This window comes from Pimephales promelas, chromosome 24 (genome assembly GCF_988280905.1).
Source record: "Pimephales promelas chromosome 24, fPimPro1.hap1.1, whole genome shotgun sequence".
In the NCBI taxonomy this organism is placed as follows: Eukaryota; Metazoa; Chordata; class Actinopteri; order Cypriniformes; family Leuciscidae; genus Pimephales; species Pimephales promelas.
Genome location: NC_142792.1, coordinates 18,475,099 through 18,494,671, shown reverse-complemented (window position 1 = coordinate 18,494,671; position 19,573 = coordinate 18,475,099). Strand labels below are relative to the sequence as shown.

The 19,573-nt window shown below is 38.8% G+C and overlaps 1 protein-coding gene and 1 long non-coding RNA gene across 7 annotated transcripts in view; one reads left to right on the top strand and one right to left on the bottom strand.

Moving 5' to 3' along the window:
- The window catches only part of LOC120477097 (uncharacterized), a 283,701-nt gene that overhangs the window by 178,632 nt on the left and 85,496 nt on the right, over positions 1–19,573 (top strand). The gene's annotated exons all lie outside the window — the stretch shown is intronic.
- The window catches only part of celsr1a (cadherin EGF LAG seven-pass G-type receptor 1a), a 103,343-nt gene that overhangs the window by 49,864 nt on the left and 33,906 nt on the right, over positions 1–19,573 (bottom strand). For all 6 annotated transcript variants that reach the window (XM_039668493.2, XM_039668491.2, XM_039668492.2 and 3 more), the window contains exons 2-5: positions 11,858–12,496; positions 10,154–10,376; positions 9,240–9,355; positions 4,967–5,055 (exon numbers count right to left, since the gene is read on the bottom strand). In XM_039668493.2, the coding sequence (XP_039524427.2) occupies positions 4,967–5,055; positions 9,240–9,355; positions 10,154–10,376; positions 11,858–12,496 (1,067 nt within the window). The remainder of the gene's footprint in view (positions 1–4,966; positions 5,056–9,239; positions 9,356–10,153; positions 10,377–11,857; positions 12,497–19,573) is intronic.

The following is a 19,573-nucleotide window of genomic DNA, read 5'->3' as shown; positions in this document are numbered from 1 at the left end:
AGGTAAACCTGCCCGCTTCCGTCGCACCCATCCGTAGGCTAAAATAAATGTGAACTGGCGCCCTTTACATTGACTAGCAAGAGACCCTAAATCCACTTACTTTTCTTCCAATATTGTGCAGTGATATTTATTAGATCAACTAGACAGTGAAAAACTGTTGCTGAAGAGAGAATTGCAGGTTCATTCCTTGCTATCAAGTTTTTTTTTCTCTCTCTCTGTGGTCTTGTTTGTTCACTGTGGATGTAAGTACTACCACCCTGTTAAGCTTCTTTGTGATCCACTGTGCTTTGATAATACCGATTTCGAAATGAAGCCAAGTTGAACTGAATTGAGTTCAACAGGGCATGTGTTAAATTGTTTTTATGTAATACACAATTATGTGCTTTTCTGGTTTTGTACATACACAGCTAATTAGTTTTATGTCTGTAGGGGGTTAAATACACATACATTTTTAATAGAAAAAAAGCAATTATTTATTTCTTTTCTGAGCATTTGATCATTAATATTCCCTTCTTAAGAAAAATGTCTTTCATTTGTCCTGACAGCCGAAACTGACACATAAGTTAATTAAAGTTCAAGTTATATGGGGATGTCTGGGAATTTAGATTAGTGTCTGTGATATATATCCAGCATGTAATGAGTACTGAGCCCGAATCCAGTTCTAAGCTGCAGGCAAATTGAAAGGCCTGAAATTAACTGTGAGAACTGCACTGTAAGCACACAATGACTCGGACGTGGATTCAAATAGTGTGATGTTGCTACACTACTAAATAAAATACTCTAATAAACGTAAAATATATGCTCAAGTGGTGACCAAGAATGTTTATATCTGACAAGTCACTTGACTTTTAATATATCTTGGTCTCATAACAGAGCATTCTTATTCCCTTCCCTGAAAAAAGTGTATCTTGAAACTACTTGGTTTCTACTATGTGAAGGATCAGAGCTAGCAGTCATTTTTAATTATCTAATGTTGGTTTTAAACTGTTAAAATGCAATGCGAATGTATTAATAAAGCATATATCACTCCTCGAAATGGACTCTTTTCAGAAAATCGGCTTCTTTGCTTGTGATATCATCAATGGAGCATATATCCACACATCATCATCTAGTTTGATGATGTGTGAATAGTACCCACACCCCCAACTCTATCCAACTTTAGCAACAAAAGGTCTAAAAGGAGAAACACAATAAAGACATATTTTTTGAGAAAACAAACACTTGGTTTTTATGCTTTGCTGTGCTCTGAAATGTGTCAACACAATTCTCAGCATTGCCACAAGAGGCGCTATATCTAGCATCAGCATCTTCTTCTGTGGTCAGTGCGCTCTTTGGCTGCGTCCAAAATCGCATCGCATTACTACACGACTGCTAAAAAAATGTATGTTCCATGTAGTATAACACCATATCCTAACTACACGCGACGCAGTAAAATTCCAGCGACAGCAAGTGTGTCTGTCCACACTAGACTGTGAGACACCACACGTCAATAAAAAAATCACAGCCATTCAGAACAGCGTGAAAGCGCACTGCTGGCCCGCATTCGCATTGGAAATGGGTAAGGACATAATCAAATCAAGAAATAACATTATTAAAAATCAAAACATTAACAAAATATACTTATTGACTAATTTTGTTATGAAGTACAGTTGTAAGTTTGCATAGAATTCATATTGAACGCTATATTACGTGCTTTCAAAATCTGAGGTAAATTATCCGTTATCGCTTGTGGCACAGTGACCTATATTTAAGTAAAAATAAATAATGTGTACTCATAACCAGTGTAATTTCTTCATTCTGTCAGCCACGGCGTCGCAGAAATAGGAACCGTTTCTAAATTAGAAACTTCGCGTGTCGCCGTCGCGTCTGGTTAGGACAAAAACTCTGATTAACATGGACAAGATACATTTTATCGCATGTCGCAGCGTCGCGTCGCGTGTAATTAGGACACGGTGTAAAGGCCCGTACACACCGGGATGAATATCAGCGCGCGTTATTCGTCAGCTTTTTTTCAACGCGTTTTTAGTGTTCACACCCAAGCGGTTTTCGCTAACGATGAGCCGAGTGAACATGCAAATTCATTCCCTGACATTAGATGGCGCTTAATGTAAAACAGAAATAATAATAGAACACTATACTAGGGTGATCATATTTATGTCTCAATGTTTTATTATGACAGATAAAAAAAAAACCGAATGAAATAATGATAGAAATAATGTCTTCTGTATTAGAAAAATAAATATATAAATAATAATAAACCTGCAAATCTCGTTGGTAGGATAGGTTTTGACGCGGCGCGTCAAACCAAAGAAACGAACCCGAAGCGTTTTTTAAAAAAAATTACGCTTTTACGCGTGGCGTTTTTCGCGTCGGTGTGAACACTCACATTGGCGTCCATTGTTTAGTCACAAGGCGTTAAACGTCGCCGTTTATCGCGCGCGAAATTCGTCCCGGTGTGAACAGGCCTTAAGTGTATGTAGTACGAATGTAATCCGGACGTACTAACTTCGTCATTTGTCTTAAAATGTGACCTACCGGCGTCAGTTTTGTTGCTTCTCTACCGTTCACAAATCCTTTCCCGGCCTCATGGGATAGTAAAGTGTCCATCGTAAGCACACGAATCTCGTCGGAAGAAAAAGTCATCCAGGTACTTGTTGCCAACTCTTTTATGAGTACATTGAACTTCGGACACTTCTTTTATCACATACTTTTTTTTTGCATACTACATAGAAGGGAAGTATGCGATTTCAGATGCAGCCTCTCAGGTCACATTACAAAAAGTCGCCTTCGGCACACCATCCCCTTGAAATGAATGGATTTGCAGCATTCTCTAGCGTGAACTCTAGTGTGTAGTGTGTACAGTCTACTTAGCCACAAGCTTTTATATATTCACCCTCTGACCCCATAAATTAAGCATTGGGCATTAGGTATGACTAAGGCACTATGTCTTTCTATAAGTTCCTTTAAAGTGCAGCGGTACCTTAAAAGGTTGTGAACGTATGAGCAGATTCCATCTAAAATCCTCTGAAATCCCGACAGACCTCTCTCTGGCGCTGTGCGGAGGTGATAATCAGGGGAAGCATTAACTGATTGTGGAGGAATGTCTTTAGATCTGGACAATATACCTGCTCTTGACAGTTCTCACACTCCGCGAGACATGGCTCCAGAGTGAGCGTGACACTGCCATTGGTTATTCATACACAGAGACTGGCTCTCCTGTGCCAATGTGTGTGTGTGTGTGTGTGTGTGTGTTTGATCAATTCACCGAGGTAAATCACCACACACACACACTCAACAACAGCTGCAGGCTGTCACACACTTGCTACGTCTGACCTCCCTGTTACTTTTTACGGTGTGTGTGTGTCTGTGTCGGAGGCAGGTGGTGTATTTTTGACACCGCCGTGTGTGAGGACTCCCACTTGGCTGGTGGTCTAACACCTTCTCAGCACCCACGATGAGCTGTGTTTATTTAGTATCCGTATATATACGTGTGTGTGTATTCCACCAATAGCAATTTAGGCTGGACATAAAAGTGCTTTAAACTATAATGCTCAATCACAACAAAACTAGCAAACACTGCATAACCTACCTAACGTAGGTAACAATTCACAATGCATACTTTTTTTAGACGCTCGCAGGTCCAAAACTCACTCACAAAACGCTAAAGAGTTGTGGATGGCTGCTTTACTAGTCAACGCCCAAACAGCCCAGACAGCAAACTGACATTGAATCAACGTGGAAACGACGTCTCTCGTGACATTGAAACAACGTTGATTTTGCTCATCGAATTAACGTTGAACCAACGTCAGACGCGACATTCTTCAAAGCTAAATGAAAATCGAAAAAATTTTCGTTTGCTTTCATGACATTGAAACAACGCATTGATTTCAAGTTGATTTTCCGTTAGTTTTGAAAGAATGACACGTCTGACGTTGGTTCAACGTTAATTCGATGAGCAAAACAATGTCAGATCAACGTTGTTTCGATGTCATGTTTCCACGTTGATTCAATGTCAGTTTGCTATCTGGGAGCCCATCCCAACTATATATATAATATTCTCTCATTCAATGGAAGTCTGTCATTTTATAGTCCACCGACTGAAAATCACAAGACCAGTGCTTTGAAAATCACAATTTGCCCTACCATACATTTTTTTGTACTACAAATACTTTAACACATGACAAAACAATAAAATGATAACAAACGTTTCTGTGTTGTCATATCTTGAGAAAAAAAAAACAAGTCTGAGATATCGTCATCAACTAACGTCTTTACAAGAAACCGCATTGGTCTTTTTGCAGTAAATTAAAACAGTCGTAAAACTTCCATGAAATTCGAGACATCCTCATTGTTTCCGTTTCCAACTTCTACTCACTTATACAAGTACAAGGATATGCTTGAAGACTACACTGAAAACAATCTTAAAAGCAGTTTTATGAAACTCAAGTTGGAGTCATTTACAAGCAGGAAGACTCTTGGCACATCCCAAATGGCATATTCAGTTTCTGATGTTCAGGGCTTGGAAGAGTCGACAATCACAGGACTGAAATAAAGACGACTGTGTGTTTTGTTACCATTTTTTGGGGAAGCTTTATATGAATCATGTGGCCTCCAGTTAGCAGACTGTCTTTCAGTGACTGGCAATGTAGGATAAACTCTAGTCATAATCTTCTCGTGGAAGAGCTTAATTAAGCAAACTCGTGCAAACATGCTGTTGCCTTTGGGTGTGGAAGCGTTTGAAAACAAATTCCAGTTAAGTGAAATGCAATGCAAGTCAAACAGAGAGAATCCGATAACTGCTATTAAATAATCTCCTGTCTTCCTCGGGTCAGATACGAGTGGAAAGTAAGAAAACCACCGTGGGAACAAACACCGTCTATGAAGTGTCCTGTTTTTGCAGAAGAAGTGGGAATCTTCAGGAACAACCATTCCAACAATTTAAAGCAAAGATGACTTTATATCTTACCTTGTTGTAGTAGTGAAGCTGGACCGAATGCCACTGGCCGTCACTAACTCCACCTGATACGAAAGGGGCAACCGTTGTTTTAGACTCACCTAGGACAGAAAGTTGGAGAAAATGTTCATTAAAGAGACGGTAGAAAGGCATGTACGTTGACGTTGTATATATATATGCTGCTGTATTATGCATTTTTACGTTACCAACTCATTATTTTAAAGGGGTCATATGATGGTTCTATGAGAGCATTATTTTGTGTATTTGGTTTAATGTAGTTACGTGGTTTTAGGTTTAAAAGTCGTTATTTTACACATACTGTACATTATTGTTGCTACTCAATGCACCATCTTTCTGAAACACGTCGATTTTTACAAAGCTCATCGTTCTGAAAAGCACAGTGTGCTCTGATTGGCCAGCAATCCAGTACATTGTGATTGGCCCAAAAACCTTGTCACGACCCTTACCATATTTGGATCATCAACTCCTATGTCGGAACTCTCTTATAAATTTGAGCCCGAATCTGAACCGGAAAATGCATTGCTGATCGATCAACATCGCCAGCGCGACTGGACCCAACACAGTCTCATGAAAGTGCGTATCTATTCCACGATTGTCATTACTCGTGGCATTTATATGCCAAAAAGGGTTCTTGTGTGCATGCTATGCACTGAAAACCCCCCTGGGTAGGTTTAGGGGGAAGGGGGGTGGGGAGTTCATACTTATTATACGCCAAAAAGTGCGTATCATATGCACACGAAAAACTCGTACCATATACACGCAAAAACTATTTTTGGCGCATAAATGCCACGAGAAATGACATTCGTGCTATAGATACGAACTTTCATTCCTGGACCAGATCGAATCAGGGGTGCGTTTCTCGAAAGCATCGTTAGCCAACTATGGTCGCAAGTTCCGTCGTTATCAGCATAGTTCAACGAGTCGGTGTTTCCCGAAACCATCGTTCCAACGAACATTCGCAAACGATTCGCAAAGTTATGCGGTTTGAACGACAGCTCTCGACCTGTGGTTAGACGCATCGTTTCTATATTGCAACACATTTGGAGGTAATAAATCCTCAATAAAAAAATGAAAAAATTCAGTACAACCGGTGCCTTTTGCCTTTTTTGGAACACATACAAATGGAATTTACGTCTTTTAGTTTGTCGAAAGATTTGAAGTAACGTGTTTGAAGAGTGCGCATGTGCGAACGTGCTCTACTATGTAAGGACGAGCCAAATTTTGAGTCTGGTAATAAAGCAAAACAACTGAGAACAATTAGAAATAGTCCTCAGATGACATGTCTGTAATTTAACAAATCTAGCGTTAATTGGATCTCAAACAGTTTCATTAAAAGTAGCTATAACTCCACCACGTGCGAAACCAACGTGGTTGAACGATATTTGTCGTTAGATAGTGGGTTTCGAGAAACAGTAGTGACTAGCTAGTTGATTTTTCCAACGATGCATCGTACTATGGTAGTGAAGCAGCGAACTACGTCGTTGTACGGGAAACGCAAACGCACCCCAGATTGGTAAGGTTTTATTTTATTGGGGACATAATTACTGATTATAATGACTTTACTGTCTTTTTACGCGTCACAGGGAAAGAACACTAAGCAAATATAAAACCATTTGTGATCGTAGAAACGACAAACAGGTGCTACTCTCAAACAGAGTAGCGCCAAAACTCGCGTTTGAATAATCTTCAAATATGAAAACATACTTACAGGCTGTGTCTAGAATGTGTCTGCGCTAGAATGTATTTGCAAAGATGGAATTGCCCCACCATTTTCTAACTGTGTCCTCTTTTTTTTGTTTGAAAAACAAAGCGTCTCCACGACATGGCGGCGCGTTGCGGAAACAATAATACAGCAAGAAAAAAAGTTACGCCTTCTTTCTTTGCGTATACGTTTGGGCGGTGTTCTGAAACACTTCGCCCATACACTGACGTAGATTTGTGGGGTTGTGTTTGAACGAAGCGTTTTGGGTAGGTTTTCAGCCTTAACTTTAAGTCACTAAACACATTTTTTTTTTTAAAGTAGCTACAAAAGCTAGAAAAGCAAGATAATGTTACACAAAATACAACTAATAAAAAAAAATATAACTCAATAAATAATAAATGAGTTGAAAACAGTGACAAAAACAGATTTTAATTATATATTTTGCTAAAGAAAAATACTTTAAAAATATTCTAACAAAACAGGAACACAAATGACTCAATGTCTGAACAAATACGTTCCAATGAAGTTTCTAAAGTCACTGTATTGCATATTAATTAACTGCAACTAAAGTTGGTGAACACGGTATATTACTGTAAATGTTCAACATTTATGAGTACACCATAAAAACAGACAGCTCAAAGTGTGTGGTTTGGCATGCGATAAAGGTCTTTTTGTAGAAACTGTGTCTTTGTCACCTCTAGTGCAATATAAAGTAATTTAGTGGCTACAGCACAAAGCTTCTAACATAACTATCAATCATGTTTAGATATTCTCTCTCATCAATAGAGTTCATTCAGAGGGTAGGGGTGCAAAAATGTACATTGGGTTTAGAGGAATATTTACCCAAGGCAGGAGTACCTACTGGTATTTGTAAAGAATCAGTAAAGAACAACAGAATATTGTGCCCGCTTTGTCTAAGAAATGTATTCATTTTGATTTCTTTAAACACCTAATATATTTTTGATGAAATTTTGGACCTTCTGATCACTGATCCAGCCCCTTGACCAGTTGGTCACCAGAACAGTAGTGTCATGGGTTACAGCATGTAAAACAGGCTCCACAGCATGACACCACATTGTTCCCTTTGTCTGGGAAAGATTTATGTATGCTATAAGATCAACAGTCCCATTATAGGGCTGTGCTCATCTTGTGTTATTTATAACTGCCTGTGAGCTAAAGTGTGTGTGTGTGTGCTAGAGAGAGAGAATGCATGTTTGCGCAAGTGTGTCTTCCCCTGCACATGCATGGAGACGTTGGAAAGACCAGCTGGGGTCACGGCATAGCCTCATTAAGGTTTGGACACTTTACGACTTTGAAATTCTTTGTTGTAAACACATCCACCTAGAGCAGTTTTCTCTCAAAGTGACACATGACTGCACAAACAAGCCGTTTAGCGTGGCATGACGTCACCTTAGGTTACTGTATATTGTCAACAACACGTTCACCTGTCCCAGGAGTAAATCTGACAAACACTCCAAAGATGTACTCTATAGTAGTATACAATAGCATAAACAAATGCTTGGCTAAAACATTGCATAAGTCCTCAACGCATACTGTACATATCTCAGTATTTAAGGAAGTGAGAGCTACCTTCAAATGTCTGTGCCATTACACTGAGCATGTTATAAATTATGTAGCTAGCTGTAAACGTGTTGACATTTTGGCTAACTTTAGCTTTCATGCTCTTCAAAATTCAAAGAGCGCTAAAGTGCTGAGAATGCATTGGGTAATGAATTGTGGACTGACTGCCAATGACACGTGAAATCAAGCTTGCATGACTAAAAAGGTTTGTGTTCACATACATGTGAAAAGTATAGTTTGGTTAGGGGTGCATTAAATATCTGTGCTATGTATTAGAGCCAGACCGATATATCGGCAGGCCGATATTAGGCATTTTCTAAAATATCGGTATCGGCAGTTATAACGGCCGATAAATGAATTTTTAAAAACTAAAATAAAAACGGACGAATCACGCATCAACCATGTCATGAGTGTTGTCAAAACATTTGACATTGTAATTATGAGGTAGCTTATAACCATAAGGCAATGTAGGGACTAATTATTATTTTATTTATCAGAACTTTAATATATTTTGATGTTCCTCCGTTCTGTTGTGACAATAGAAACAAGTTTCTTTTTAAAATGCATTATCATATTATTTTAATTAAAACTCATAAATAAAATAACTAATGTTAGGGAAATCTGTTAATATTTTGTTGCGTGTTTCTGAAATAAAAATACTAATAATAATACCGGCCGATATATCGGAATATCGGATTTTAAAACCAACAAATATTTGTATCGGTATCGGCCTTCAAAATCCTTTATCGGTCTGGCTCTACTATATATATCTCTAGTAAATTTTTCCATTGTATTTGTATATATCTGTGATTTTTGTGGATGCTCATTTCCCAAATTTTTATATATAGATTCTCAGTTTATCTTCCATAGGATAAAAACAATCATTGGCTGATCAAATCAGCTAGATTTGGTAAATCAGTGCATCTCAACTACTGTTGACGCCAAGGTTACTTGGGGTTCCCGTTTGTTACCGTGTCGTACCTGCTGAGAAGGTGAGTTGAATCTGTTCCTCTATGATCTCCACAGCTATGAAGTCGTGTTTCTCGTTAAAACGACCGTTGTAAAGTAAAAGGGCGTTTCTCTCTCTTGTGGCAAACCTGGACAGAAAAAAACATCGATAAGAACAACCAGAACTACAGGTTTTATTGAATGTCTACACTACCCCCTCATAAATATTTAACTCTATAAATGTTCAATTGCAGTTATTTCCTCATATGTTCGAATTTACGACCCAAACCAATTGAGCTACGAGAAACCTCCCAGCCAGACAGAAGAAATAACATCTAGTAATCAAGGAAGGAAAAGAAAAAAATCAGAGAGGGAGTAAACGTAAGGCCAGTGGCCTAGAAACAGGAAGTGGTTCCTCTGCCTTGGGCGGCACATCCCACCTCTATCACTCCTGAGCCGTGGCACAGAGAGAGGGCAGAGGAGTCAGAGACCAGCTGCTCCACAGGAAAATGATACAAATAAAGAAAAACACTGATAGTACTCTCTCCAAATGTAACCCTTCCTGTTTTTACACAGCACAGGAGCCCAAATATTTCTCTGGTGCCCCTGTCTCAACATTTGTTGCTTAAAACTTTCAACTTTACTGTTGATTTTAAACAAATTACCCACATGTCTTTCTAACTTTAAAAAATCTACATAAATGGCAAAAATGATTTGAGCTTGACATTAGAATTATCAATGTATGACCCAGAATGAGTAGAAGATGAGTCCAGGCATGCCAACTAGCCAGACAGAGCTCAAGGGCTCCTTATGCAACCTCTTCAACAAATTACCCTTTACAGCATGCAAACCTTTGGGCAGATGTGTCAGTGTAACAAGAAGATAAATGGGGGCATGGGACTTAAGGTCAGAAGCAATTTTCTTGTCAAATTTAACCCAGTACTTACATGAAGGAAACAGTGAAGTGGAATCTCTGTTTCAGGCCCCGGAAGGTAATGAAGGACTGTCCGGGAAAGCTGCGGGTTGTCATCTCACAGAAAGGTTTCTCGTACTCTCCAGAAGGGCAATTGCACGTGAAGCCACCCACTAGCAGGTTGATACATTCCCCTCCATTTTTACATACCCCGGGGACACAGCGGCCAGAGCGGGCATCTAATTCACAGTTCTCACCTACAGAGGATTATCAGAAGTCTGTAAAGTTGTAGTGAACTTAGAATACTGATTTAACCTTTTGACATCTTTGATCACTGTAATGCAAGGTATGTTGTTACAACACAGTCTCATCCCATGTCGTCATATAACTGACGTCTTGGGACGTCTTTTGACCATACGTCAATATCCGCCTTTTTAGGGCCCCCTAAAACGTCGGTAGATGGCGATCCCGGGCCGTCATACAACTGACGGTTTACCTTTAACGTCAGTTAGGTGGTGGGGTAGGTTTAGGGTTAGGTTTAGGTCTGGGGTAGAGTTAGGATCCAATAACCTCATCTACCGACGTTTAAGGGGGCCCTAAAAAGGTGGATATTGACGTATGGTCGAAAGACGTCCCAAAACGTCAGTTGTATGACGTCTTGGAATGACACTGCGCTGGTTGTTACAGAGGAAAGTAACCCAAGCTACAAACGGAGTCTCAGTGAGAAAACACTAGTCTGACTCTGTACGGCAGGGCTCTTCATCTCTTGTTCTGGAGGGCCAGTTAGACTCCTGCTGAGTTTAGCTTCAACCTAATCCAAATACACCCCAACAAGCTAATCAAGGTAGGTGTGTTCAATTGGAATTGGTACAACTCTGCAGGACACTGGCAATCCAGGACTGGAGCTCAAGAGCCCTGAAATTCTGGCCTTAAATCAAAGTTTGAGCTCTGACTTAAGTCTCAGCTTTCCATACGGAAGCACTTGACGATCCAAAAGTTCCTCTATGGCACCACCAATTCCCTTACCGAAGATGGACACACGGATCATGCAGTGTTATATGTCAACCATTATCCAGACAAGATCTGGACAAAGGGTGTTTATGTGTGGCGGGGGAACAGGATGGCAGTCCCAGCGCCTGTAATGACCCCTGATTTCCTAGGGATAATCTTTCTCTTGGAGGGAAAAGGACAGATCTGTTTCCCTCTAATGTGAGAAAGCCAGAAAGGGATAGATTTGGAGGGGCAGGCTGTCATCGCCATCGTAATGGACGCAGAATACCTGGAGTTGAACTGTGACCTTCAAAGCACTGAAGGAGGTGATTAGAGGGGCAATTAGCCTTGATAAAGAAGGGGGAGATGGGTAGGAATGACAGAGGAGCCTCCCAATTGGAGATTGATCAGATATAGCCATCACAGTCTTTCATGTTATATTCATTCTTTAAGACACAAAGCTTCATTTCACATGGTATTTGATCTTTGCTCAAGATTCGATACGTCCCTCACAGGTGGACACATCATTCCTCGTGTTTGTCCACCTGTGACATGGACATCCTGACTTTTGGTTTTGAAGCAAGTGGCTTACCTATTAGTGGTTTACCCCAAATGATGGTTCTCCCGGGCAGCATTCCTTTAGCTCCTGACAAAACACTGCTCCCTAACCACAAACCACTCTACCACATATTCCTGCAAGTTTAGAGACTAAACACACACTGTGTGCCATAACATGTTTTGCACTCACCCGTGAAGTCCTCTAGACACTCGCAGCTGTACCCTCCTTCTCGACTGCGGCAGCGGCCATTGTTGCGGCATGGTCCTGAGTAGCACAGGTCAATCTCGGTCTCGCAGTAGTCGCCGGTAAAGCCAGCCGGACAACGGCAGCGCAGTCCGTTAATGGGATGGATTGGTCTGAAGAGAACCGTGTCCGAAGCTATGAAAGGCGGAGAGCTGTCGAACTTTAATACAGAGACACATTTCATGTAGTTTTCGCAAGGTTCCCGCAGGCAGATGTTGTCATCGAACGGAAGGACACTTTGGCTGGAGATTTTCCGTAACAGAGTTCGGTTCAGGTAGATTTGCTCCTGAAGTTCTTCCGAAGGGAAGTAGCGGTCTGGGGCTCCTCCAGGAAGCAAGGCAGAGAAGGTGACATTGAGGATGTTCCCGCTGACATCCGTGTCATTCTGGACGTTGAAGACGAAAACTCCTTCGCGACTAGTTGAGAGGACCGCTGCCACACCTTCGGCAAATAGAGAGAGCAGCGGGGATAGGAAGCGCTCCTGGGACATGTTCTCCAGACGGACCGTGATGCTGTTCGTAAGCATCTCGTCAGTGATGATGGTCACACGGAGAGTACAGAAGGCCGTCACTTGGTGAATACCATCTAAAACGGACAGAAAAAAAGCATTACATAAATTTTTACATTACATAAAAGCAGAACCTGCTTCTAGTCTTAGAATTTGGGAATTTTGGAAGTTCAGGGGTGCGTTTCCCGAAAGCATCGTTAGCCAACTATGGTCGCAAGTTCTGTCGTTTTCCAATAGAGTTCAATGGAAATTGCGACCATAGTTGGCTAACAATGCTTTCGGGAAACGCACCCCTGGCTGGAAGTTCATCTTCCGGAAGATATCATTATACACTTCACACTGAGAAAGTCTGAATTCTGTTTTTGGTTGGAGAAGAAAGCATGTTAACAGACAAGATTACTACAAAGTTGCACCACAATTAGACAGATCATCTTGGTATCTTGCTTCAGGACACAAACTCGTCTTCTCTCGTCTTGAAACTAATGCTATAAAAACCTCGACTTGACAACCGTAAAACAAGTAAATGCTTTCTTCCGCAAAAGTACAAAACGGATTGGAATGCTTATAATGGGATTGTACATGATCTAAACTACGGGGCTTCACACTGAATGGCAAAATTTAGCATACACATTTTCAGAATAGGACAGTTGCTTCCACATTTGCTGATTTCATGCTTTTCACTCAGGTCCTTGGGTTGAGTTTTTGCACACTGGCCAGACATTTGCTATACTTTCAGCACAAGTGTGCAATGAATTATGCATTCTCTTAATATGCTTATGTCATTACACTTTAAAAAGGATGGACTTAAGTACTTTAAGGATTAACTTAAAAATGAAAATCATTTACTCAACCTCATGTTGCTCAAGACATTTATGACTTTCTTCTGTAAGTCATAAAGAATGTTTCAGCTTTTTGTCTTCACAAAGTGTAGAAATTTAACACACAGAACTATCCACACCGCATTACATTAGAGAACTGCCTGGAGAACTTTAGCCCAGGTCTGATTAAAGCAATATTAAGTTGCAAAGCCATATCTGATCTCAGTCCCACTATTTTCCTGTGGATAAAATGGATTTGACAGGAAGCTCCCACACATACTGCAGTGGCTATACTGTTTTGCTAAGGGAACAACTGCAGAACAGGTGGTATATCCAATTAATACCGCCAGCAAAACAATGTGGCTAAGACATTTCAAATATGGAGGTATCATGTGTCTTTGAGTTAAGTTATGTGTCTCTAATTTATATCACAGCCATAAATCACAAAAAAGGGGGTGTATTTCACCATTCTGTCTAGTATGTAGTGCAGTGTGTTTGGTCCAATAAAGTTGCACAGGATGACACAATCAATTTGCTTTGACTTCAAACTGCAGGCCTAACCTGATACCATTCGTTCACCAATAACATGCTGTTTCTTTATACATTTCATTTCTAGTAATTGCTATGTGAGTGGAGCAGGTATGACGTCAGAACCCGGAAGACTAATTCGCCGGTGGTTCTTTAGAGATTTTCCTATGGGATTTTCGATTCCAAAAAATAACTTGACCATACTTTGATGTTTTGTTCTACATTTTAAATAACACACCCATAGCAAAAACATTCATTTTAAAGCAGTTATGTGAACTTTTGAAAATGTATGTTTTTTAATATGGGGTGTACGTGGGCAGTTTACACTGTAGAACAAAACATAAAAGTACCGTCAAGTAAATTATGTTTACCACAGGGTTTATTTTATCTCATTATAAAACCGCATCGGAAAATCTCGAAGGAACCAGTGGCGAATTAGACTTCCGGGTTCTGACATCATACCTGGACCACTTTATTATATTTTGAAAGTGTTTTAGATTTGAGCTCATTGTTGTTGGGTGAATTGAAAGCTTTACAATTTGAATATTATTATAGTAGATCAAACTCTTTTTTTATGTTTCAAAGGAGCAAGAAAACACCTTTTAATCACAATTTCAGAGCATCTATTATAGTTACTTTCAATTGTGCCTGCTTTTCTAGTAAATTAAATCTCTAAACTGACACATCATTTTTAAAGTACATTTGCATACACATTAGAAAGAAACAACATTCCTTACTGCTCTCTCTCTCTCTCTCGTTATCATTTATATTCCTTAAATGTGAACTAAACACATTTACTGTTGGCACAGAACATCATTTTATCAACAGGCTAATGAAAATGTTTGCTGGCACCCAGCCTAACAAAACAGGGATATCATATCCAGCTTATGTGCTGTTCTGGGATGAAGGATTGATTCTAACAGATAGGTCTTTTCTCTCAGGATAGAAAAATATGTTTTTAAATACCGTATTACATGGCATCACCAACAGCTCTTGTTCTGATTTCAAACGAAATAATTCCACAAATTAAAAGTCATCAGGAATTTCAAATAAAGTGATAAAATTAACAAGATTTCTTCTAAAGAAATTGTGTCTTCTTAGTTTAACCCACTCACTATATCAAAATCTCAGTACAAAAGATAAAAAAAAGTATGATTTTTTTTTTTAATGGGTTTTCCACCTAACATAACAGTGTGGTTTATATTTAGTCTGTCAGCTGTTCACTTACAATGTAAAGTTGTGTTGCTGTCAGTAAACCAGGCAAAGGTTGTTGTCGTGGAAAAAGCTCTCATGCCCCTATCAACAATAAATCAACTCTGTGCATAAAGAAGGACACTTTAACATACTTTTAAAAAGTGTACTTATTACATAAATTAAATACTTTAAAAGAATAAACTGAAGTGGAAATATAATATGAAATTTAGGTTACACTTTATTTTAAGGTGTCTTTGATACACTGTAATTATACATTGAAGTACTGGATACTATTAAGTAACATGTTTGGTTTAGGGTTAGTTGCATGTATTTAAGCATAATATATAGTTATTACAATATAACTATGTAACACATGTAACAATGACACTAAAATGAAGTGTTACCCAAATTTAAAGTGATTTCATGTTTTTTTTTTGGACACTTAAATGCATGCTTATTGATTAATTATTAATTAAGTGTATAATGATTCGAATGCAATTAGTTGAACTTAAATAGTGTTAAGTAAGACTCAAGAGCATCTTTAAATGCAATTTCGTATTTACTTCAATTCTCTTTGAAATATGAATAAAGTGTACAGCCAAATGTAGCATCTAATCTAAAATATATATAGAATCGTGTATGTTTGTAATCAACCGCAATTTAAATATATATTAACTTTAAAAGTAATATTGAATAAAGCACTACGGTTAAAATGATAATCAAGTGCTTTAGTATGTTAGTCAACATTTTATTACATTAAAATACTTTTAACTTTTAATTTGACATTACAAAGTGCCCTTTTTTAAAAGTGTGTGAAGAAACATTCAAGACACAAATTGAAAACTGATTAGTTTATGACCAAACAGTATTATTATTACTTTATGAGGCTGTAACAATCTGTACGATAACCTTTATTATTATACACTCATACTCAAACATTCAGATTTTCATTTAATTGGTATGTGTTAGTGTGGTGTACGTTGATGTTTAACCTGAATATGTTAACTGTGCGATATGCCTCACAATGTCTTATCACAGGTATTGGATAAAAGCCACAGATATTCCAGCTGTCACAATGACTGACAAGCATTTCTTCCTCTCAGAGCAGCGTCTCGTGTAACTCAAGCTGACTAATGTAATTACGCGGAGAACATGGAAAAGCTATCTCTGCCATTAGCGTTCCCTGTCATTATCCAAAAAGGCCGGTCAAAGCAGCAGTCTTACACAAACAGGACAGAGGGGGCAGTCCAGTGTGTTCAAGAGTCTGTCAGGGGTGGATTGGCACGAAATTAGTTTTCCTCTTGTTGGCAAAGGATGACTAAAGAACTGGTATGCACGCATAATTGCTCACCCTAAAGTGCTCTACTTGATTTGTGGTTAAAATAGATTAAAATCAATGACTGAAAAAAAAAATCAATAAAATCAATAGAATGAAAATCAATTTCTATAGATGTTCATGTCTTAACTTAGACATCCAAGTCGCATCTAAAAACAAGTCATTAAATGAGTGTAGGAAATGTGGCTGTTGTAAGTGAGGTACACATCTTCAGGAGCCAATGAAATCAGTTTGTGAATGTGACAGTCAGCATTTTACCGCCCTCCCTCAAGTTCAAATGTTTGAATCACAACAAAGGAAGCATAGGTGCCGCCCACTGAACCAACAACACTTGAGGAACCCGGCCCGCCCATGAATCCCTCCCAATCCTACAGCTCAGTGACTTGCTTTAGGTACGGTGAGGCCAAACCACGTGACTTTCTATTGTGTTTCTCTAATAAATAGACAGGGTGTAAATTGCTAAGGACTCTGGAGAATGAAAACCAAGAAATACTTATTATAATGTGTTTTATGTGTTGCAAGACATCAAATGAAGAGTTCAGATGCAAAAACCTCTAAGTGCCATTTGAAATTTTCTTCTAAAATGATCATTTTTATCAAGCTTGTATATTTAAGTTCAGTGATTTCACTTAAATGGAAATGAAGATTACCTATTAATTGTCATTTAGGTGAAATTACTGAACTTAAATATACAAGCTTGATAAAGAAGAAAATTTCAAATGGCATTTAGAGGCTTTTGCATCTGAACTCTTCAAATATTCCAACACTGCCATTTGAGTACACTTGATAAGATTTTTATAGAACTATGCTTAAAATGCAAGATTTAATGTGTAAGTCATTTGACAGTGATTTTTGCATACACTGAGATTTTATCAAAAGTGACTTACACACAAGGAATACAAGTGATTTGTCCTAAAAAAAAAAATGGCATTGCAGGACAACCCCTGCATTAGTTGTCAATGTGTGTCAATCAATACATTACCCTATAAAACTGGCGAGCGATTTAGGCAGCATGAAAGCCAACTTGCAACGAATGATTCATAAAATTTTTAGAATTGTAATGAGTAACTAGAAAAACATTAAAAAAGTATCGAAGTAAAAGTATTAAATTCATCGAAAATATCTACTGAAGTAAAAGTAGAAGTATGAGAAAAAACAATACTCTAGTAGAGTACAGATACAGCATTTTAGTACTTAAGTACAGTACTTAAGTAGTTCTACTTCGTTACTATACATCTCTGCCAAAATGACATATTTAAAAACATTCTTCATGCCTTAAAATAGCTTGAATGTACATAACTCTACACCCTTGCCTCATTTACGCGGTTCTATGAATATGCACATTAGCCCAGTCCACTCACTCAGAGATCCACTCGTTGACGATCACACGTTGACCTGATTGGTTACAAGGTAGTTTGTGATGTCAGAAACCAGCCCGTTCTCATCCCAAGGCATCATAAACTGACGCTTTTGCCAATGCGTAGACACCCAACACACATGGCACCCTTTAGCGTCAATATATAAAGGCGCCTCCTAGTGGTCTAACCCTAACCCTACCCCAGACCTAAACCTACCCATAACCGAAGCGTGTTATATTGACGCTAAATGGATGTCTCCGCATTGGCAAAAGCGTCAGTATATGATGCCTTGGGATGAGAATGCATTGCAGAAACACCAGCGATTTCAAACCGTGTTTTTGAAACCGTCTTTGGTTCACTGCAAATACTCGGCAATGGTGTCGACTCATGAATTTACACACGGTTTGTCTTAAAGCATATTAAAAACACCACATAGACATATAAACAACATTAAAAGCTTGATTTTCACCACAGGGGGACTTTAAGAAAATGCTTATATTACTAGATTTACATTGTGCATCTAAACTACGGTCTAAACGGCCTTTTTAATTTAAGTTCCATGGAGAGATGTACACAGTTGGGGCTGTTGCTAGGCGTAGTCGGGTTCTCAGCGGTATAAAAGCATGAATGAGACTCTGATACTTTGCACAGTAGGGTGTTTTAACTAAAAACACACTTCAGAGTCATTGATTAACCTGAAGAATGACACTGAGAGAGGGGATAAAACATTCTTAGCCTTCCAGGAAACGACCTTGAAGCAAAAATGTGACTGTCATTTTTTATTTTTTTATTTTTTTGTCAAGAGTAATTAATCAGTTTTTTGTGATAAGGACTTCACTTGTCATTGACAAATGTTTGTTGACGTAGGGTAAGACAAATGAGGGCAGTTTTATGCATGGTTTTGAGGGCCATGTTCAAACATGTTTGTGGTTGTTGTGTTTGGGTGGTTCCTTCTAACTCACACTCTCACACACATACAAAACCTCCAATTTCACACCTTACCCCCTCTCTGAACCCAACTGGCCCTCACTGCAGGGAATATGAGGGCGAGACGTTGTCAGATGTACTCGGTGTTTCCATCGGCCAGATGGGACCAGGCGTTTAATGAATGGGTAAAACGAAATTACAACTCGTTGACATCATCACCACCAACTCTCGCTTCAAAACCAACAGATGGAGCAGAGGGGAGGATGAGCATTTATTTTGTAATGCATAGAGAATCATGACGCTATTGAATTTTGGTGGATCTTTTTAACAAATACAGAATGGTACATCTCTCAAACATTACAGGCAATTGTCAGAGAAGATGCCATATTTAATATGATAGATAAGTACACTGTAAAAAAATATTCATGGTTTAACTTAAAAAAGTAAGTAACCTGGTTGCCTTAAAATTTTAAGTTCATTGAACTGGAAAAAGTGAGTTAATACAATGAAGGAGATTAATTTAACCATCAGAAACTCAAAATTATATGTATTAAACGATAACAGGTGCCATGTGCATAGTATAGTGCCGTTTTGTCATATAGCGTTCTATATGACGCTAAAGGATGAGAATGCGTTGCACATACATTTAGCAATTTTTGTTTAATGAAGTTGTAACATGTTGTAATTGTTTAACAGGGTATTAACCAACCGTTCAAGAAGTGAAACAATCCCAGTGGACAATAATGAGTAACATACACACAACTGTGCAACTTCATAGTCCATTTAGATCAATTTAAATACACTATATAGTCTAACTAGTGTCTGTTACTGTCAATCTCCCTAAACATTTAAGAACCACAGACAGCTACCATATTAGGGTTGTCCAGCAGCGATAAGGGTGCCTGGGTGTAGATGTCTGTTATGACAGCTCTGAGGACAGAGGGATGAGAGATAGATAATGGAGGAAAGAGCCAGAATGTAGTGTATGCACCT